The 23,150-nt window shown below is 46.4% G+C and overlaps 1 protein-coding gene across 2 annotated transcripts in view; it reads left to right on the top strand.

The window, feature by feature from the left end:
* The window catches only part of KCNJ1 (potassium inwardly rectifying channel subfamily J member 1), a 32,930-nt gene extending 11,035 nt beyond the window's left edge, over positions 1-21,895 (top strand). The window contains exons 2-3 of one of the 2 annotated variants that reach the window (XM_061406419.1): positions 3,033-3,193; positions 19,205-21,895. In XM_061406419.1, coding sequence (XP_061262403.1) covers positions 19,226-20,344 — 1,119 coding nt within the window. In that variant the 5' untranslated portion in view covers positions 3,033-3,193; positions 19,205-19,225 and the 3' untranslated portion in view covers positions 20,345-21,895. Of the gene's footprint in view, positions 1-3,032; positions 3,194-16,088; positions 16,474-19,204 lie in introns of those variants that run through there. The other variant, XM_061406418.1, reaches the window with a different exon arrangement.
* Positions 21,896-23,150: the final 1,255 nt, after the last annotated feature.

Raw genomic sequence — 23,150 nt, 5'->3', positions numbered from 1 at the left:
TGTGCCCATCCTGGAGTGGAGGTAGGCGAGGTCTCCTGGTTCTGCCTGAAATGTGTCCGAGCAAAACCCTGGGCTGGAACCAGCAGGTGAGGTCAGCACCCCCCAGCCTGGGGAGGACCTGCCCCCTCTCCTCTTGGCATTGCTACTACCCCCACCATCTTGGGCTTTCAGTGGCCTTCTACTCGCTGCTAATGTCAAGGTCACCCCTTGTTGCCGCAGCTTTCTCAGCCTTTATCTCCATCTATAATGACCCTGTTTATTTAGTTCTTTTTGTTATCTGTCCTGCGCTCTCCACCTCCCTGAACACCAACCTTGTTGATGCTTTATCCCCACTCCCAGCCTGGAGCCGGGCATGTGATAAACTCTCAGTAGATATTTATTGACCGAAGGAACACAAGGAAGGAATAAGCAAAGGAAGAGCAAGCAAGGAAGGAAAGAGAGAGGAAACGGAGGGTCTGTCTCTCCCCAAGCTCTCCTGCCTCTCCTTCCTGACCTTAGATCAGAACTCACTCAATCTTCATGGAACTTCCGGTAGGAGGATCCAGGAAGGCTTGGGTTCCCATCTCAGCTCTGCCCACCTGAGCTGCTTAACCTCTCCACACCTCAGTGTCCTCATCCCATAAAATAGGGACCATTATACCTATTTCATGGGGTCACTGAAGATCGAATGGACTAGTTTCTGCCAAGCCGCCACCGCAGGCTCTTACATGTGCAGACATGCAACAAGCATGTATTCTTTTCCCTCTGGGTTGGTTTCAACCTTCCCACCCCCATTCTGTAAAGCAAAGTCAAACCCTTCAGTGCGCCTCCAACCACATTAGAGAGGAGTGCTGCCTGGCTGGAATGGAGACCTTTTAGGGAATACACTGCCAGCTTTCCATCTGTGCCACAGAAAGTCACAGTGAAAGAGATGCATTTTAATAAGTTTCTTCTAATTATTAAGTCAGTGGACACATATCACAACAGAGAAAGCTACAGTGAGCTGAATGCACACTTTCTAGGTCTGTGAACTCTGGTTTCCTCTGTGGCTCATTGTTAAAGAATCCACCTGCAATGCAGAAGAGTCAGAAGACATGAGTTTGATCCCTGGGTTGGGAGGATCCCCTGGAGGAGGGCACGGCAACCCACTCCAGTATTCTTGCTAGGAGAACCCCATGGACAGATGAACGTGACAGTCTATGGTCCATGGGGTGGCAAAAAGTCAGATACGACTGAAATGACTGAGCCCAGCACAGCTCTGTGAACTTGGGGTGATAACTTGGCTTCTCTGATCTTTTTCTCCTCTACCTGGGGAAAGTTGTCAGAGTGAGGAGAGAGAGAGACAGCAGGCTATTTCTATAGCCAAAGCAAGAGTGATGGTGGTTTGGAGTATGGTGGGATTGGAGAAGATGGAGCCCAGAGAGCAGAGAGGTTCTGAATGTATTTTGTAGGAAGAGCAGAGAAGACTTGCCAATGGATTGACTGTGGGGATGAGAGACAGAGAAGAATCAAGGTTGAATGAAGTTTTCCTTGATAGTTGTGCCATTGACAGAGCTGAGGAAGGCACACATTCAACAAGATAAATATATAATAAGCTGTGCTGGTGCTAAGAAAGAAAAGGGGATTCTAGAGACATTCTTTGGGAAGTGGAATTTAGCCCAAGATGCCCAGTGGAGATGCACTCACATGCCCACCCGGGGGTCACAGGACTGACCCCCCGCTAAGAGTGTTCGGAAGAAGGACATGCCAGGCGTCAGTCACAGCCCTGCACCCCAGCTGCCTCTGCTTCTGGAAAGCTGGTCACGCTAACCTCAGAGGAAATTCAATTGGCCTGGCATAATTAGATCTTCGTGGTCTAATCTAATCTGATCGTTTTATGGGTAGTGTTTTTCTTTTTGATCTTCAGTCCTTTCCCCCCAGCTTTGTTATTTTTCCCAAGCAGCCAAATAAACAAAGTCTTCTCCCTTTGGGCTTCTTGTGTACAAAAATGCTCCTTACAGGCCCCCTTAAAGCAACCCAGAGCCCACTGCCTCCTCCTCCCAGAGATTCTGAGGGGAGAGACTTCTTGAAGAGCCAGGGAAGACAGGGCTAGCAGAGGCAGAAGAACACTTCCCACGGCTGGCATCTCCCCCAGGCAGCACACCCTCCCGCCCCTGCATTTCCTCTGCAGTTCAAGGGGCCCTTCCGAGTCCGTCCTTGGGTCTGGCAGGAGAGCCGGCCGCCTGCTCAAATTCAGACCTGGGAGTTCCAATTTTTCCCCAAATGCCAAGTCAATCTCTGGTCGTCTCTTCGAGGAGGCTCCTCATCTCTGCCAGGCATGGAAGGAAGCTGACCTCATTGAGGTTTCCACATTCTGTATCCGCTATGGGGTGCTCTTACCCTGGGTCTCGTCTCAGCCTGAGAAACAGGCGTTCTTAACTCCACTTTCATGGAGAACACTCTGGTTCAGTGAAGCAAAGCTGTTTATCCTGTTCACAAGTGGAAGGAGTAGGCTTTAAATCAAGTCCATATCACCTTGTAGCCTGACCTTCACTACCACAGGGACACCTGTTCATCCCCATTTTTGCTTTGCCAACCCCACCCGCTGGCCTTCTGCAGTGATGCTCTCAGTCTCAGCATTCACAGCTTGGGCCCCACGACCCCACAGACCCACAGCCCGCCAGGTGCCAGGGAGCTGGCATTCTGGTCAGCGCTAAGCCCCTGGTCCATCTCTGGGCAATTCCTAGTGGCAGTCCTTCTGGCTGATCCCGGGGGCAGTGCAGGGGAACCCCAGTGAGGGGGACCAGACCAGAACTAAAATGATGTTGTGAAAACCCATCGATGAAAAAGGGTATAGCTCTTGGCAGTGTCATGGACAGGAAAAGTAAACCAGAAAACAGAGGCTTTGGCTCTGCAATTCAGGGCTAGACAGAGGAGCAAGACAGAAAAAAAAAAAAAAAGAAAAGAAAGAGAGAAAGGAAGGAAGGAAGAAGCAAACATAGCTCACAGTAAGCCCCAGGGTCTGTATGACTCCTAAACTTCTCTTAGTGACTTTCTGTTCTGATTTTTTCCAGGTTTAATCGATTACCTTGGGAAATACACCCTGTAAAAATACAGGCAGTCGGCTCAGACGGGCATCCGGGCATCCAGGCATCGCAGAGCTAGAACTCAAGTCTGACTCCAGATCCGGTGTTTCAAGCTCAGAGAGTCGGGGACACCTGCCTGTGCTCTCCAGGTAGACTGGCCCCCCTTTTGGTTGGGAATTAGCATTCATCACAGGACAGGGGCTGTGCTTTAGTTTCTTTGTCCTCAAAACATCGTTTATTTATCATGGTCCAGGCTTGGTCCTGATGGTACGTCATCAAAGAGGTCATTGCGATCTGTAGAGAGAGAAATGGCCTGTGTTCAGGAAGCATACAGAGAAATCCCACCTGGGGCCTGAGAAAGGGGCCAACCGCCAGGTCTCCACAGTAGGCAGTTTTCTGTCTCTTCCTTGAGAGGCCCCCTGAATTTGGACTCCACGCAGCTCTCTCCATAGCTGTCACCAAGAAAGCAGCCAAGAACCCCACCCATGCTTCAGCTCCCCTTCTCCACCCTCCTTCATGTGTGTGCGGGGCGGAGGGAAGGACTACTATGGGAATGTGGGGCCAGGAGGGGTTTCTATGGTCCCATGGGCTTCTGGCTAATCTGTGAGGTCACCGCATCTCCAGAGAGGTCAATCTAAGTAAGAATTTTATAGGTCAGGTTACTGACTCCAGGAACAGAGCAAGGACTATGGGCAAGGAAAAAAGTTCCAGAAAACAATGAAGATTAAAAAGGTACCAAGTGAAGGAGAGGGCGGGAGGGAATGGAGCTGAGTTCCTGTGAGTGTGAGAGAGAGGGTCAGGGAGTGGGGGCGGGGGTGGCCCACACTTGCAGCCTGACAAGTTCAAGGCCTCGTGCATCCCATCAGACAGCATGAGTCCGTGCGCCTTCCATGCTTTGAGGACAGCAGACCCGGCTCCCAAGCCAAGTCCTTGGCTGGACTTCCAGCCCTGAGCTGTGCGGCAGAGTGGACAGAGCTGACGGGCTTCAGACTGAACTGCCAGGTCAGGGGCATGGTGCGGGGAGCCCAGGTCAGGGTGGACGGTGGGGCGGTATCTCACTGTACCTAGGCTGCTCCAGTGGTCACCACTGGCCGGGGTGGCAGGGGCCGAGGATTTGTCCCACACATGCTGGGAGAGGCGCGGTCCCTCTTTTTGCCACCAGAGCCTGTGTTGAGGGGGAGGATCAGCAGAAGCATCTTTCTGTACCTCCAGGCTCTTGTGACCAAGGAAATATTTTGGGTGTGGTATCTCCCGAATCACCATGGCCACTTGCTGTAGGAGGAAGGGGCCAAATTCAGCCGAGGACCCCATAAAGGCCCAGGGGGTGCTGGAGGAGGGAGGAATGGGATTAAGAAATGGAGAGACGGGACGTGGATGGCGGACAGTTTCCTGAGTCCCCGCTGAGCAAGAGGTCCTTGACATGGATTTTTCCTGTACAAATTCTATTGAAATAATACAATAGGATGTGATAGGATATGTTACGATACAATACAATACGATACGAATGCATGCGTGCTCAGTCGCTTCAGTTGTGTCTGACTCTTTGCAACCCTATGGACTGTAGCCCACCAGGCTCCTCTGTCCATGGGATTCTCCAGGCAAGAATACTGGAGTGGGTAGCCATGCCCTCCTCCAGGAGATCTTCCTGACCAAGGGATCAAACACATGTAAGATGTAAGATGTCTCTTACATCTCCTGTATTGGCAGGCAGGTTCTTTACCACCTTGGAAAGCTGAGCCATACAATACAATACAATACAATACAATACAATACAATACAATAATTCCCATACCATGCAATCCATCCCTCTAAAGGGTTTCTGGTATATTCACAAAGTTGGGCAACCATCACCACCAACAATATTAGAACTTTTTCATCACCTCAAAAAGGAACAGGGTACCCATTAGCAGTCACTCACCACTTCCCTTCACCAACCCTACTGAGAGCTACCAATCTAACTACCTCTGTGTCTAGATTCGTCTATTCTGGACATTTGTACAAAGGGAATAATACTATATCTGACTTCTTTCACTTAGTACTATGCTTTCAAAGTTTTTCTACATTGTAATATGTATCAGTAATTCATTCTCTTTTTATGGTTGAATAATATTTCATTGGGGGCTTCCCTGATGGCTCATATGGTAAAAATCCTATCTGTAATGTGGGAGACCTGGGTTTGATCCCTGGGTTGGGAAGATCCCCTGGAGAAGGGAACGGCCACCCCTTCCAGTATTCTGGCCAGGAAAATTCCATGGACAGCAGAACCTGGCAGGCTACAGTCCATAGGATCACAGAGATATGACTGAGTGACTTTCACTTTCACTTTTCAATATTTCATTGTATGGACAAACCTCATTTATTGATTGATTCACCAGTAGATGGACATTTGAGTTTAACTTTCTGGCTGAGACGAATAATGCCCTACCAACATTCATGGAGCGGTTTTTGTATGGATGTGTGTATTTTCCAGTGAATCCCCTGGGCAACAAATAGGTGTTATAATCACTGATTTATTAGGAAAAGTTGCAGCTCAGAGTGGTTAAGTACCATTTCTGAGATGGAAAAGCTTCTTGTGATTGGGTTTGATTATGCTAGAAGGGCAAATAAGAGGAAGTAAGGTGGAATTTCACTTCACCTTTTGCAGGACATTATACACACCAGTGAGTGAAAAAACAAGAGAGGCCTTGGGGGACATGCGTCAGCAGGGCTGCGTGGGCTCCTGACCTTCTGAGGGGCAGGTCTGGTTGGGCTCTGAGTCTGGGAGATGCTCTCCTCATTCTCTCATTCACCTTCTTGTTTCGGAGGCAGACTCTAGTCAAGAGCAGCTCAAGACAGCTGCCAGAGTCGCCTGGCAGTCTGTGAGGAGGCAGATGGGAGGTCTCTGCAGCCTCATCCCCACTCTGAGAGGGTCTCCTGGGATGGGCCCTGCCCATGACAAGAAGAGCCCCAAAGAGAGGAATTCAGCAGGGGCCCAAGGGCGGTTCTAGGGCAGAGAGCACCCGGCTGCTGGCTCTGCTTCCCTCTGCCTCCAGGGCTTTCCCAGAAAGTTCTTGGACGTGGGAGGCTGGCATGCAGGCGTGCCGCCCCATTAATGCAACTCCTGTGCTTGGCGGAAGCCAAGCCCATGCTGGTAATCATTGACCCTCCAGGCTCCCCCGGGCGGAGCCACGGCTTCCTATGGTAGAGCTTTGCCCTCCTCAGCACCTTTATGGGAAGCGCAGTGCTACTGCAGCATGGATGCTGGGGCAGAGAAGCCCAGGATTCAAGGCATCACAGATAAGGATGTGTTGGATCTTTCATTCAACATCTGGCTGTAACTTGAGAGAGAAATCAGAACTGGAGATCGCCTTCTTGAAGGTATTAGTGGCTGGATCACTTTCCAAGTTCAAGGGCCGTCTGAGCTCTTTCTGTTCATCTGTAATAGACATGGATGGGCCCCTTTTTCAGATGAGGAAATTGACACACCGAGACGCTGGCTGGTACCCAGTGTTAGGGCCACAGAATGACTGACCAACTCCAGATTCAAACCCCACACACCCACCTCTTACATCCTGCCTGAAAGGCCCCTCCCCAGGGCTGTGACAGGAAACATAAGCTAGAATATGGGGCTGGAAGGCATCCAGATGCCCCCTCCAAACTCAGTTCTGTGCCTTCTCTTTGCGTGTTTCTTGGTGTGAGGCTGGACCCACAGGAAACCCTTCACCTGTGGTACCGCTTCATGACTACTAGTCCTGCAGGGCCAAGCTCAAGGCATCAGTTGAATTACTCCACTATTTTATGAGGCATTGAGGTTTGGGGTTCTATGTGTTTTTGCAAAAACAAAGTGTACTTTCTTGATGCAGACACTCAGTAAAGCATATTCAAGGCCCCTAGTCCACATAGAATCCATTCCTTTCTGGGCTGGAAAGACTGAATTGATGTGATACCAACCCAAACCATAGAGAACTAGAAGGATCAGACTAATAACAGGGTCTCTGGATACATAATAAATAGAACTCTTGGTAAACATTAAAATTCTTTTATTAAATGCCAGTGCCATTTGAGTTGGGTACTTGAGAGAGGTGACTTAAAAATCATTTTATCACAGATGTGTCTAGTTTTCAGACAAAACAAACTACACATCCCCACAACACACGGACTTGTACAAATCACATAAGTGAGAGGATGATATTTTCATTTGCAAAAATGATTCTTTTCTTTATAAACTATTATATAATATAACATACGCTGCTGCTAAGTCGCTTCAGTCATGTCCAACTCTGTGCGACCCCATAGACAGCAGCCCACCAGGCTCCTCCATCCCTGAGATTCTCCAGGCAAAAACACTGGAGTGGGTTGCCATTTCCTTCTCCAATGCATGAAAGTGAAAAGTGAAAATGAAGTCGCTCAGTGTCCGACTAGTATATTATATATTAATACATATGATTTATATAACATATATAATGATATATATAATTATGGACAGAGGAGCCTGGTGGGCTACAGTCCATGGGATCTCAGAGTCAGACACAACTGAGCAACTAACACACATACATGTATAATAAAATATATTATAAAAACAAAATACATATATAATCATATAAATATAATGTATAATAATTCAGTAAAGGAGTCCTTTAAATGTCTAATATTCTCTGTAATGGGCTACATGGGAAAAGAATCTAAAGAAAAGCGTGGATGTATGTATACTTACAGCTGATTCATTTTGCTGTAAAACCGAAACTAGCACAACATTGTAAATCAACTATAGTCCAGTAAAAAATTTTTTTAAATTCAAAGAAAAAAACAAACACATATCTATAGTATCCTAGTGCATATATCATATGTTACATGACTTACTATATGAAGCAATTTCTGTTCACATACTGTCTTTGTTTTTGACTGCTCAAAACATTTTGGGACATGCGGGATCTTACTTCCCTGACCTGGGATTGAATCTGTGCTTCCCCCCGCAGTGGAAGTGCAGAGTCTTAACCACTGGCCCACCAGGGAAGTCCCTCACATACTATCTTTTGAGAACACCATCTATTGATTTTGGTTTCAGCAAAAGATTATATTGGTTTCCCAGGCGGCTCAGTGGTAAAGAATTCATCTGCAATGCGGGAGACTCCGGTTTGATCCCAGGGTCTGGAAGATCCCCTGGAGAAGGAAATGACAACTCACTCTAGTATTCTTGCCTGGAGAATCCTGGGGACAGAGGAGCCTGGTGGGCTACAGACCATAGGGTCCCAAAGAGTTGGACGTGACTGAGCAGGCACACACTCATGGGATTATATACCTAGACTTGTATAATGATATTTTCATTGTAATGAGTTTCTTTTGAATAGTAATTAGAATAAAAGGCTATGAGACCAGAAATCTCTGGATCCTCTGGATTCTGAAATCTTTGGATCCTTGTGTTAATGTTCAGCTATAGGTTCACCAGACTAGAATCCAACATTTGGGACAGTGACTCTCAGGAGGTGTGGCCCGAGTGCATGAAGGAGGTCTGAGAACTGACATTTTCACCCCATTTGTCCCCTGTGGTTCTGGGACAGACTGAAGGGAATTTCACCTGGGATTCTCTAGGGACCCCTCCTCCCTCTAGACAATGACCATGCTTCTTGTGCGTTCAGTTCAGTTCAGTCGCTCAGTCGTGTCCGACTCTTTGCGACCCCATGAAGAGCAGCATGCCAGGCTTCCCTGTCCATCACCAACTCCCGGAGTTCACCCAAGCCCATGTCCATTGAGTCGGTGATGCCATCCAGCCATCTCATCCTCTGTCATCCCCTTCTCCTCCTGCCCTCAATCTTTCCCAGCATCAGGGTCTTTTCAAATGAGTCAGTTCTTCGCATCAGGTGGCCATTGTATTGGAGTTTCAGCTTCATCATCAGTCCTTCCAATGGACACCCAGGACTGATCTCCTTTAGGATGGACTGGTTGGATCTCCTTATGTGTTACTAGGTATCTTCCCTACTGTGCTTTCACCCCCAGTCTGGAACCCAGCAAAGGCAACTTGGTGGATTCCAACTGGAATCCCAAAACCAGCGACTCTTGGGTCACTGCAAATTCCAGTCACACACGAAGCTTTAAAATCACCTTCTGCACTTCTTTAGAGTCAAGTGGCTTCACGTCCATACAGGCTTCTCAGTAAACAAGCCAATGGACTATTCAGGCTGCACTGTGGGCTTCCTGGCCCCAGAGGTCTTGCTTCAGGGCACCGTTTTAACTGTGCTCTAGAGGGCGCTGTTCGCACGGGATGCCGATAGGAGTTCCTCCACCCAGTTCTTAATGGCCATCGCGCACTTCGCAGAGGCTGTTCTCAATACTGGGCTTCTCTTCATTCATGTTGAGCTGTGCATCCTCACTTCCCCCTCAGTTTATCCTCTCAACTCTGACTCAATCCACGCATACCCAGCAAAGCAATGCCTTCTCTGGGTAAAGTGCAGAACTCCCTGAAGTTGAGAAGATAGACTAAGATAGACTACTTAGAAAATCTTTAGCATAAAAGGCAAGAAGACCCAACTCTGTGACTGTGAGTTCCATGAGTTCCTCTCATCCTCTAGGGCTCTCTTGCTCTGCCCACCCACAGCCCCCAGGGGTGTGTGCTTTCCCTTCAAAACTCTGAGCCAGGCAGAGATGAAGCAAGCCCCTTTAGGTCTTTTTTTGCAGAGCTGAGACATACTAGTGTTCCCAAAACACTTGAAAAAAATTTTTTTTGAAGGACAGCAAGAAAACAAAATTGAAATTGCGCATAAAATTAGTGTTAGCTCCCAAAGTGCAGGTTTCTGACTCCACAGCAAAGGCAAGTTCCCACCGAAGATGGGAGAGACACCTGGCTCGGGGTGGGCCTAACAGACTCCCAGGATGGCTGGGAAATGTCGCATCTCCTGACGCCTCCTGCTGGGTCCCCATCCAGGTGCCAGGAAGTGATGCAGGTCTTTGTGGGAAGAGCGGAATAATCTTAGGATGACCAGCAGCCCTTATAAACTAGTTAGCTAGATAGAATTCAAAGCCTGAACTTGAACATTTTAACTCCTTTTAATAACTTTTTTTTTTTTTTTGCTGAGCCATGAGGCATAGGAGATCTTAGTTCCCTGACCGGAGATTGAACCTGTGCTCCTTGCTGTGGAAGTGCAGTCTTAATTACTGTCCCACTAGGGAAGTCCCTTAATGACTTTTCATATTTAAATTTGGTCCTTCATTTTCACATCCTGATACAAAAGCATGCACTGTGTACATATGTGAGTGTGACTTCTGGAAGCAGTAGAATGGAATCACTAATTGTTGTAAAAGTGGCTTTGTGACCTTCTCTTCTTGTGCTGTTCTGCCTTTGGGGGCGTCAATGTCTTCCAGCCAAAGATCACCAGGCATACTGCAGTAGTTGAAAAGGTTGGCTTGTTGCAGCTAGTGAGAACACGCACCTCGAGGAATGGTGAGGAGCTCTGCGTAAAAGAGTTTTAGAAAGCACATAAACAGAATTTGGGCTTAATCTAGGTGATTTGGGAGAGTAAACAGAGCAATACTCTGCTCAGGATTTGATGTTAAGAAGTAGGGGTAATTCCGTGATTATGTTAATAAGTCTCATTACCAAGAAGGAGAGAAGAGTTGGTGTAGGGCTAACGCTAGGAGAAGGCAATGGCACCCCACTCCAGTACTCTTGCCTGGAAAATCCCATGGACGGAGGAGCCTGGTGGGCTGCAGTCCATGGGGTTGCTAGAGTGGGACACAACTGAGCGACTTCACTTTCACTTTTCACTTTCATGCATTGGAGAAGGAAATGGCAACCCACTCCAGTGTTCTTGCCTGGAGAATCCCAAGGACAGGGGAGCCTGGTGGGCTGCTGTCTATGGGGTCGCAGAGATTCGGACATGACTGAAGTGACTTAGCAGCAGCAGCAGCAGGGCTAACGCTGTTATTGGCAAAGAAGCAGTGATCACTCATAGTGCCAGGATTGGGGGGACATTTGGTCGTTTTTGTGGTTTGGACCGTGTTCATGTTTCTGTGTATTCAGACATGATTCTGATGTTGATGTCTTGTGAAGCTGTGTTCAACAGGAGAACACAAGACCCAGCTGTGAGCCCCAGGACAGCCCTCAGCAACAACCAGGCCAAGATGTAGTGCCAGGCTGGCTCCCATCTGTCAGGGGCTGCTTTCTCCTCTTTGACTGCATCTGTAGATTGTCAGTGATACGATCGAATCCTAGTCAATGTCTGTGGTAAGAGAAGCAGAGCATCACCCCTGGTTGCATGCCTCTCTTCAACCCTGCCAAGGAAAATTCTCTCCCTCTCCTGTTCCCAAGGCTTCCCAGATGGCACAGTGGTTAAAAAAAAAAAAAAAAATCAACCTGTCAATGCCGAAGACTAGAGTTCAATCCCTTGGTCCGGAAGATCCCCTGGAGGAGGAAATGGCAACCCACTCCAGTATTGCAGACTGGGAAATCCCATGGGCAGAGGAGCCTGGCGGGCTACAGTCCATGGGGCCACCAAGAGATACAACTTAAACAACTGAACAGCAACAATGACAACAATTGTGTCCTCACCTCTTCAAGATAAGTCTTCTGCCCTGATGATGGACAAATCCTTTACAGAAATGCTAGGTTTTCTATAGGTCTTCTGTTCCACCGGGCAGGACAGGTTCTGAAGTCAGGATGCTTCACAGACATTGACATGTGGTCAGAACCTTTGTCACCCTCTCTCCCAGGAACCTTGTCCCCCACCTGGTTGTCATCTCCCCCAACACTGCCCATTTGATTCTACAGAGCAGACCCTAAGTAGCCTGGCTTGGTGACGCCTGATTAAGCTGCTGTGCATGTTTAAATTTCTGAACCAGTAATAATGGTTGCTACTATTTATTACATAATTGCTATGTTCTAGGAACTTTACATATGGGATTGCATTTAAAACATATGACAGCCTTTGAGAATATTTTACAGCCGTTTCACAGGCGAGGAAGTTGAGACTCAGTTAGCCCAAGTGGCTTGCTCGGGTTGCCTGGCCATCAAGTGACAGAACTGGGGTTCAAGTCCGTGTTTGCACTTCCCCGAGATGGATTTCCTCCTCTTTCCTGCTGCCTTTGCTTCTTCCCTGTGCCATGAACATCCTGTACCAGGGCTCCCACCCGCCCTTGATCCCCATGCGTGGCAGATCCCTGCAGTTATTCAGGGAATGATGCTGGACCGGTAGGCCCCAGAGATGCCCATGGAAGGCGATGGGCCTTAAGAGAGTACCAACACTCCCAGACCCTGTGATTCCCTGGCTTATGTTCCCAACCTTTCTTCTGTGGAAGGAACCAGGCGCCCCGGATAGTCTGTGCCGCATTCCCACTCTGAACACAAAGGATGAGGTGGTTGGATGGCATCACCAACCCAATCGACATGAGTTTGAGCAAACAGACACGTGGCTTCACAGAGAAGAGGGTGTGTATTCCGCACACGGGAAAGGTGAAGTGCAGCCTCAAATCAGGCCTGGAAGTGTCCTGAGGCGCATGACCTTTCACATGCCTATGAGGCCGGAAAAATCGTTTCCAATGGCCTTGGTAAGTTCTATGTAAGAAGAACTCAGACTGAGCCCAAGTGAGCAACCTGGTAGAGCTAAAGATATCTGAGGTGACTTCTCTGGGAATACTGAACAGGAAGGCAACGATGCCCTCTGTCAACAATAGTTCTAGATGTCAGCATCCTGGGAGCTGGCTGACTGGACTCTCCTTAGGCACTGAAGGTTTGCAAATTTAGCTGGGTGGCCATCCTCCAACAGCTTGAGGCCGTTTTCATAGAAAACAGGAAGTTCTCTGCGGTACCAGTCAGATGCATTTTGTGCTGAAGAGTATAAACTTGACCTTTAGCCTCTTTTATCTGCTCTCTTGTGTCCTCAACCCCTTCAGGGCAGCAAAGGTGCTGCCCTGCAATGATTGGATAATGACTAAGTTACTCTGTATCCCTGAGCAACTCCACAGTGGGAACTGTTGCCTCTTTTGCTTCCTAGGGTAGCACCTGGCAAGTAGTGAGTTCAATCAGTGGAGAGTTTGCTTGATTTCATTAAGAAGGCAGAGACCTTGGCCATAATCCCTTTCCGTGCCCTGCTACCCACAGGTCCTCAGGAAATGTTGGTTCATGTGGTTGACCGGCAGGCTGAATCCAGTGAGAATGAAAGTTGCTCAGTCGTGTCCTACTCCTTGTGACCCCATGGACTGTAGCCCGCCAGGCTCCTCTGTCCATGGAATTTTCCTAGCAAGAATACTGGAGTGGGTAACTGTTCCCTTCTTCAGGAGATCTTCTCAACTCAGGAATCGAACCCAGGTCTCCCACATTGCAGGCGGATTCTTTACAGTCTGAGCCACCAGGAAGCCCGGCTGAATTCAAGCTGTCAATTTTCATGGAAGCTTGAATTTCTTCTCCAGCAACACTGCAAAGGGTCTACAGAAAGTCACTGGACTTCTGTTCTCAGGCGCCACAGCTTCTATTTTCTACCTCTGATAATCTTGAGTCTCAGGAATGTCCTGAGGGAACCCAGGCTGTGTGTGAGCTGTGAGTGGTTGGACCAAAAGGCAGGCAACAGCTCTCTTTTCATCCACAGAGAGTAGTGATAGCCTTTGTAATTCTAAAGAATTCTATTGAATACAATAGAATTGTAATTCTACTATCACAGAAGCGATGTCTATTTTGCCATCTTCTCTCGGGTAGAGTGGCTGCTGAGCCTTCTGGGATGAGACAGAAGCAGCATTATATCAACCATGGGGAAACCCCCAGCTCCCAAAGGCTTCTCCTTAGGGGGTTGCCTGCAAAAGAACAGCCTGGGTCCTGGCTCTTTGTCATCCAGGAGCCCAGAATGCAGACACCTCACTTAGAAGGCAGAGGGGTTTGGTGATCAGGGTTGTTGTATGCAAATGAAGCCTGTATTTCTGTGGAGAAAAGGAGATGCAGGAGGAAAATGTGTTTATCTTCAAAACTTTGCACGGTTGTTCCCCAGAAGAGGATGACACTTACTTAGAAATATCATGAGTGGTCCTTGAGGCAGAACTAGATCAGAGTTCTTGGTATCAGTTTCTCCTCTAGACGAGAGGAGGTATAGACGAGAATATCTCGCAAGGCACACGGGCGCTGAGTGCACTGGCCCTTGCTGTAGGCCAGCCAGGTGTCTCCCCCAGCTCTCTGTCACCTATGTACCCAGCAATTCTTTCAGTTCCTCTGTGCCCCTGCCCTGGTCACAAACACAACTGCAGTTACAGCGCACAGAAATGTCTCTTCCAAATTATGGTTGGAAGGGGAACCATGTGAGTGATGGCACATTCATCACCTTTGCATTCATTGTCTAACTGACTTCCATTCAACAAATACAGAGTTCCTACTATGTGTGACTGTAAAGCCATGTCCAGGCTTTGGGTCTCCATGGCACTTCTCTGCCTTTCAAATAAGATGCTCCCAGAACATCTGCTACCCTGGCAGGTATCATACTGTTTTTGATGGTTTATCAGCTCATTTGTATCTCCCACCTCGACTAGAAGCTTCTTCCAGATGACAGGGACTGTATCTATTTGGTAAAGGATTGTCTGGCACACAAGTTAGAATTCACACATCCCTGCTGCTTCATTGTTGTTCAGTTGCTCAGTCGCATCTGACTGTTTGCGACCCCATGGACTGCATTATGCCAGGCTTCCACGGCCTTCACTGTCTCCCGGAGTTTGCTCAAACTCATGTCCATCGAGTCGGTGATACCATCCGACCAACTCATCCTCTGTCACCCCCTTCTCCTCCTGCCTTCAATCTTTCCCAGCATCAGGGTCTTTTCCAGTGAGATAGCTCTTCCCATCAGATGGCCAAAGTATTGGAGCTTCAGTTTCAGCATCACTCCTCCCAATTAATATTCAGGGTTGATTCTTTTAGGATTGACTGGTTTGGTCTCCTTGCAGACCAAGGGACTCTCAAGAGTCTTCTCCAGCACCACAGTTCAAAAGCATCAGTTCTTCAGCGCTCAGCCTTCTTTATGGTCCAACTCACATCTGTGCTACTAGAAAAACCATAGCTTTGACTAGAGGAACTTTGGTCAGATAAATCAATTAATGGACACAAAAGTGAGTTTTCTGTTGGTTGAGGTATTTTCACAGGGCGTGGATGCCCATATAGGTGAGACCTTCAAGCAGAGATGAGCCCTTTGGTATTATAGAAACCACATGACCCTGTAATTGCTCGTTTACTGAGCTCACTTCCCCCTTAGATTGTGAGCTCCTTGAGAACAAGAACAGATTTCTATTTGTTTTTGAAATCCTACACAATAAGCATACACTCAATGTTTGGAAAGTTCATACAAAGTCTGTTTTTTAAAAATGCACTGTTGACCAAAAAAGAATGCTGGAGCCCTGAAGAAAAAAAAAAAAAAAAAATGACAATAATATAATCCACTTGCTTTGCCAGGCCATTAAGAAGACCTTGGTAAACATTAGCTAATGGACAGCCCTATGCTTGCTATTAAGATTTACTGATTTATTAGAAAGTAACCTAGAAACTGTGCATGTTGCAAAATCTGGGGCCAATCTCTAATAACTCAATAGTTAAAGAAAACACATATTGGTTCTGTCTAGGGTGGGACTAAATGCCATTGTCTACTCAAAGGAGGATGTGGGCTGTGTATAATGAGTCTGCCATGAGAAAGATAGGGTTGGTCAGAGGAAGAATTTATCCTGTATTCTCACATTCTCTAGGTATAATTCCTCTTACTGTTTGAATACATAAATCAACAGCATTGACTAACTCAGTGCATATACAAACTACTTTCAGTAAATGCCAGATTTTACAAGATCAATCCAACAATAAAGGCTGCTTTTAAATCTCAGTTTCTTACATAACAGTGAATGTTGTGTAGAGAGATTAACGGGGTATCTTGTTGCTTCCTGGTGTGATCTTATTTTTGTCTTACAAATCTGTACTTATCTTTGTCTATATTATCCGCCTGTATGTTTGTGAACACTTGGAAATCTCAGTATCCCAGTGTTTCTGAGATAGGCTGGGAGATTGACAATAACTGATTGTTTCTGGTGAAAGGCATCAGGCACAAGCTAGGAGAAAGAGCGAGAGGGCTACAGAGGGTGGCAAAGGAGAAGAAGGAAATGCTGGAACAGAATCCATGCCTGCTGCTCAAGGACCTTAGCTGGCAGCTCGTCATGTCTTAGCATGACGGTATTCAAGCCATGTGACGTCTGGGAAAAAAACACATACCCAGCTTGGGGCTTGGCCTGAGAACAACCAATTGCCTTAGTTTAAATCGCACAACTCCACTATCAAATTAACGTTTTAAGGCTAAAACAAATTATCATCTGTTCACTGGCCGAAGCATACATTAAATTAAGCTGGGTTTAGAAGAAATCAGCCTGCTTACGGAGACCAACTCCCAAAACTTCTTCCTTGCTTTTCTCAGCAGTGGACGCTTCAGGACGGAATATGTTTAAGATGATGTTGGTAAGTTCAGGCCATGTGGGGAAAGCTTTTTAAGATGGTTGCTTTTTGTCTGGCTCTTTGCATGGCCAGGCAGATAATATTTTTTTAGGAGGGCAAGCATGGAAACCCCAGCTTATCTGAGAGAGTAATCAAGGGGGATTCACTCACTCTACAGAAATACTCTCATCAAAATGAAAATGAATTTAGGTGGACCGGGAGGACAAGAATGGTTAGGCAGAAAAACTCAGAGGTTGGTATGTTAGGAGCTACCACTGGAATTATAATGCATGACAAAGAGGCTGTGGATTTGACTGATGAATGTTTACTTTAAGAGAAGTTATTGTTTTAGGTGAGATCTCAGATGGTAAAGCGTCTGTCTGCAATGCAGGACACCGGGGGTTCAATCCCTGGATTGGGAAGATCCCTTGGAGAAGGAAATGGCAGCCCACTCCAGTATTCTTGCCTGGAAAATCCCATGGACCCGGAGCCTGTTAGGCTACCATCCATGGGGTCGCAAAGAGTTGGACACGACTGAGTGACTTCACTTCACTTCACTTCACCCTATGAAGAGCTTCTGGAAACAGTCTGAGCTTCCACAAACCTGGGAAAGGGAGAAAGTCCCCAGTGGATAGAAGCAAAATGAGATGAGATGTGTGCAGAGAAAGGGAAGGATTGAGGAAGAAACAGACCATTTCCCTGGCTGAGTTACTCTTGGGACCATGTACTTGGGACTCTTTGGGGGCTTGAGGTCAATGAATATTGGGTGGGATGAGAGCAGGGCCCTCAGAGAGAGTGAACTTCTGTCTGCTCTCCTGGTAATATTTTCTTTTATTTATATATATTTGTTTTTTTCTCTTTACCACTTTTACTTGGGGTCTTCTTGTGTTTTCACATAGTTGAAGGCCATGGGCAAGACGCGGTAGAATATCACTTTTGTTTAACTTTTATCACTAAGTTGGTTTCGCTTCCTAGTTTGTATGAATAAACACATTTTTGAAGGGGGATTTTGAAATCTATTTTAGAAACGTGTTTGCATTTGATTAAAAATACCACGAAGACACTGCTAACCACAACAGGCACACCTTGGGAGTGGGGTGGGCACACCTAGGGGAGGGGGCCGTCTAGTGTTATGACCCCGGGATATTGAGCTGTGTTGGCTCTTTGGGGGAAATCCCTTCAGTGCTATGCTGTAAAATGGAAGCTACAATTATGTTTTTAATGAGACCTTTGCCCACATAGTATTTTGAAGCTCTTAATTCATTCACAGAATGATTCCACTGATGCTCATTTATTCAATGTTGTTCAATTAAAGTTGTCATTGAATAAATAGTAACCCCCATGGTCTGTGCTAACAGCTAGGATAGATGAGTGAATAAAACATGGTTCTACCTTATGTAGGATTTGTTAAATCACAGTGCTCCATCCGTCAGCTTGGGAGCAGGGAATAAAGTGGGAGACACAGTGACCATCTTACTATTCCCTTTGGGAATTTTGGCATCCCAGGCTTGCGATCCATAGAGAAAATGTCTCAGATCTTATGATAAGACTTGACTAAACAGTGCTGAGGAACTCTGTTTCAAGTAATGTTGAGCACAAAATAAGGAAGTTGATCAAAGCTTGTGTTAAAATGTTCCAGAGAAATCTCACTTTAGAATATAAACAAAGTAATAACTGAGACACAAGTGAAGTAGAGATTCCTCTGACCTGGAAGCAGAGAAACTCATGTTCTGGTTGTCATCCCACCACTGGTCAGGTTCCTGACTTTGTTGTTGTTTTTAATTTTGATTGAATTATAGTTGACTTACAATGTTGTGTTCATTTTTGCTAGGGTACCTGACTTTGGATATGTCACTGAAATTTTCTCAATTCCTTCATTAGATAAATGAGAGAACTGAATTGGATTATAATTTCTCTAGCTACAAGGTGATTTAGGTAATATGTTGTGAAACTTTTCCCCATGGTTATTTATTTCTATATATGAACCAAAAATGTAAATAGTGCATCAAGTTTCTGCTGTCACAGATATTTTTGCTTAGCATAAGGCTAAATTTATTAAAGAAAAAAGGAGAGTCAGTTTAAAGAATACTATCAAATAAATCAGAGTACAGGTCATAATTTGTTATCATAAGCATTTTTAAAATTTTATTTTATTGAAGTAGTTGACTTGCAATGTTGTGTTAATTTATATTTCACAGAAAAGTAATTCAGTTATACATACATATATAGATAGATAAATAGATGGATTTTTTTTTTCTATGCCATTATGGTTTATCCCAAGATACTGAATAGTTCTCTGTGCTATTCAGTAGGACCTTGCTGCTTATCCATCATATATATACTAGTTTGCACCTACTAATCCCAAACTCCCTCTCCATCTTTCCCCCACCTCCCATCCCCTTGGCAACCACAAGTCTGTTCTGTATGTCTGTGTTATAAGAAACATTTTTAAGGTTGGGCGTGACTAAGGTCAGAAAACACGTGGATATATATTCTCTTAGATTCCTCTACATGTCTATCTCCCTGTAATTAGTTTTCCTCTTTATCTTCAAGCCATATGGTCTTAGAGTAGAGAGTTTTTACTGGAAATAGCATTGTGGGATGCAGAATAAAGTTGTCAGCTTGCCCAAGTGATCAGTCACACAGATTGTACTGAATGGCCTTTTCATAGACAGCTCTTCATGTGAGTCACTTAGCTCATTAGTGCAATACACATAATTTTCTTCTGTTTTGTCTTTCTCTGATGTGTTTTCAGATCAGTGTGTTGACAGAAAGAATGTTCAAGCATCTTCGGAAATGGTTTGTCACTCGCTTTTTTGGGCGTTCTCGGCGGAGAGCGAGGCTGGTCTCCAAAGACGGAAGGTGCAACATTGAGTTTGGCAACGTGGAGGCACAGTCGAGGCTGATATTCTTTGTGGACATATGGACGACCGTGCTGGACCTCAAGTGGAGATACAAAATGACCATCTTCATCACAGCCTTCTTGGGCAGCTGGTTCTTCTTTGGCCTCCTCTGGTACGTGGTCGCCTATGTCCACAAAGACCTCCCTGAGTTCCATCCCCCTGCCAACCACACCCCTTGCGTGGAACACATTAATGGCCTGACCTCAGCTTTTCTGTTTTCTCTGGAAACGCAAGTGACCATTGGCTATGGATTCCGGTGTGTGACGGAGCAGTGTGGCACCGCCATCTTTCTGCTCATCTTCCAGTCTATACTCGGCGTCATCATCAATTCTTTCATGTGTGGTGCTATTTTAGCCAAGATCTCCAGACCCAAAAAACGCGCCAAGACCATTACTTTCAGCAAGAACGCAGTGATCAGCAAGCGGGGTGGGAAGCTTTGTCTCCTGATCCGAGTGGCTAATCTTCGGAAGAGCCTCCTCATCGGCAGTCACATATACGGAAAGCTTCTGAGGACCACCATCACTCCTGAAGGAGAGACCATCATTTTGGACCAGATCAATATCAACTTTGTGGTTGACGCAGGGAATGAAAATTTATTCTTCATCTCCCCACTGACGATTTACCATGTCATTGATCACACCAGCCCCTTCTTCCACATGGCAGCAGAAACCCTTCCCCAGCAGGACTTTGAACTAGTCGTGTTTTTAGATGGCACAGTGGAGGCAACCAGTGCCACCTGCCAAGTCCGGACATCCTACGTCCCAGAAGAGGTGCTCTGGGGTTACCGTTTTGCTCCCATAGTGTCCAAGACCAAGGAAGGGAAATACCGAGTGGACTTCCATAACTTTAGCAAGACTGTGGAAGTGGAGACGCCTCACTGTGCCATGTGCCTTTATAATGAGAAAGACGCTCGAGCCAAGATGAAAAGAGGCTACGACAACCCCAACTTTGTCTTGTCAGAAGTTAATGAAACAGACGACACCAAAATGTAACGCTGAGTTTTCCACACGAGTAGAGTGAAATCTTGAAGATACCTAGTTGACTAGAAACATTATGAAACAATCAACAATGTGGGGTATGACAGTAGGAGGAAAGCCTTTAAAGTCTCCCTGCACAAAGCCCCTGAACCCCCAAACCATGATCCTACAAGACACATAGCTCTACACGTTAATTGCATGAGAACGTGGGATGGATTTACAGGAAATTGAAATATGGGAGCCATGTGCTCAGTTGCTCAGTCATGTCCAACTCTGTGCAGAGCCCTCCAGGCTCCTCTGTCCATGGGATCTCCCAAGAAAGAGTACTGGTGTGGGCTGCCATTCCCTTTTCCAGGATGCGAGCCATAGGAGCTCACATAAACTCTCTAATAGGATTATTTGAAATCATGCAGTGTTGATTGGCACAGACAAAAATGACTGAAAGCCTCATGGACAGGCCAAATGAGATCTTTTTAAGAGTCTCCCTAAAGCAGTTATGAGCTTTATTGAAGATCAGGGGAAAACTATATTCTTACTTTGATTCTACTGATAAGAAAAAAATCACTTTTATTTGAACATTGGCTCTTAAAGGAAAAGTTGCCTCCTGAGTTGGGGGAGATGAACCAATTAATGACAGTGAGAAAAGACAGATGCCCAGTGAACATTTGTGAAGCTCTGATCTTCTCCAGCCCTGGCTGTTGGCGCTTTTGTATTATCTGGGTCATGCTGCTTTCCCAGAGCAGGGAAGACCCAGTCCATGGACCCCACATCTCTAAGTACCCAAAGAGGAGAGGAGCGTGGGACACAGCCTGCTCCACGCCATCCCGACATCCTGCAGTGAAGCCAGGGCTTTGGCCCATGTACTTTTAGACAGAAGCTGAAGCACCACTCTGGGATCTCAATGGACTCTCTCCTGTAAGAAAGGATGCTTGGTTTGAAAATAGGTTTGATATTTCTTCTCATTTGTGTTCAATGGGAGAAGGTGCTGGCTTCAAATCTGTTAAAACAGTACTTGCTGATCTTCCAAGAAGGCAATGAGGAGTCTGACAGTGGAAAGGCAGTTTAGAACGGAAAACACTGCTAACGCTTCCGAGAAAAACATGTCTTATGTTTTTCGCCTGAGGGTTTGTAACTGAAATGCTGTTTCAAAAGGAGAAGCATGGAAGGGTGGGGAATGGGATGTGACTTCCCCATAAGAAAAGTGCTAGGTCTTCCTGCCTCTGAGAGCCAACACCACATCTTCCTCAAAGAGACCACTGTGATATCCTTAAATTATGCGTGTGTTAGTCGCTCAGTCTGTGTCCAACACTTTGCCACTCCATGGACTGGAGCCCGCCTGGCTCCTCTGTCCATAGAATTCTCCAGGCAAGAATACTGGAGAATTCCATGGACAGAGGAGTATTTTATTTTGCTCTGAAGGAGGGGATTTAACTGTGAATGTCTTGTTCAGTTCCCCACCCCCCATGTTATTTTGAATGTATTCTGGAGAGGACGGTACCCAAAACTGCGTAGGAATCAAAATGTTTTCAGTGTGTTGATTAACATATTAAATCTCTGACGTTGTGACGTCCTTTCCCCAAGTGTCAGTCATTGTGCTTTAGTGTGAAAGACCAACCAGTGACAGTCTTCTTGGGGAGGGTGGGCTTTCTCCCGGGAGGTGTGAGGGGTGACCTGTTGTCTTGACTCCAGCGTCCCCAGGACATGACCTCTGGTGCAGACGTGCCCCCTTCCCTAGTGGCCCCTCAAAACTCTCCGTGTGAGTCTTGGCACAAAGTTGCAGGTACTGGTGGCATTGTTTTCCCAGGCCTGGGGTGGAGTTTGTTCAGATGCACACACAGTCTCTGGTCCTCCTGACGAAGACGAGTGAGGAGTCTGCTGGGGTCAGAGTTGTGCACTTTGTCCGTGTCCGTAATGGTGGACCCAACGGGTCCATCACTCCGTGACTGTAAGTGTGTGGCGTTGCCATTTAATCTGCTAACAGAGCAAAAGGAAATCAGGGGTAACAAGCTTGAGGAAGCTAGAATTCTCTGCTGACCCATTGCTATGAAGGTTTATGACTCCAGTGTTTCTATAGATTGGAGGGTCTGTTCTGCTCCTTAGCAGATGCTAGGGGATGCTGGCAGTGAATAGGCGATCAATAGGTCACCATAGGCGATCCATTCCTCTTGATAGTTAGAAGAGCAGAACAACCAGAACCTTTGCGAATGACCTTTCTTTCCAGGTTATTTGATGGAAGACTGTCTGCTTCCAAGGACTCCTTCCTTAGGATTAAGGCATTCTACCTTTTGAAGTCTACTTTTTAATGCAAATTCCCATTGAAACTTTTGTTGTGGTTGTTATTGTTTAGTTGTTAAGTTGTGGCTGACTCTTACAACCCCATGGACTGTAGCCCACCAGGCTCCTGTGTCCATGGGATTCTCCAGGCACAAATACTGGAGTGAGAAGCCACTTTCTACTCCAGGGGATCTTCCCGACCTAGGGATTGAACCCACAGCTCCTTCCACATTTCTTGCATTGCAGCTGGATTCTTTACTGCTGAGCCACATTGTAATCACATTGACTCTTTAGCAACTACTTACACGCAGATGAAATAAGTCCCTGAAGGCACCTAAGGGGTGGCTGGAACCCCAAACCAGCCTAAGAATCGTGGACAAACGGAGAGAGTTATGACAGGCACAGGAGCCCAGTGAGTAAATAAAATGCATAGGAGACAGAATGTTCCAGAGGGCCATCTTGCCCATAGTTTAATGCCAGTGTTAAAGGCATTAAACATTTATTCCAAGGTGGTAGCAGGGTTCCCAGCAAGGCCTGAACATACAGG

The sequence above is a fragment of the Bos javanicus genome, chromosome 29 (genome assembly GCF_032452875.1).
Source record: "Bos javanicus breed banteng chromosome 29, ARS-OSU_banteng_1.0, whole genome shotgun sequence".
Lineage (NCBI taxonomy): Eukaryota > Metazoa > Chordata > Mammalia > Artiodactyla > Bovidae > Bos > Bos javanicus.
This window is presented reverse-complemented; position numbering and strand designations above follow the sequence as displayed.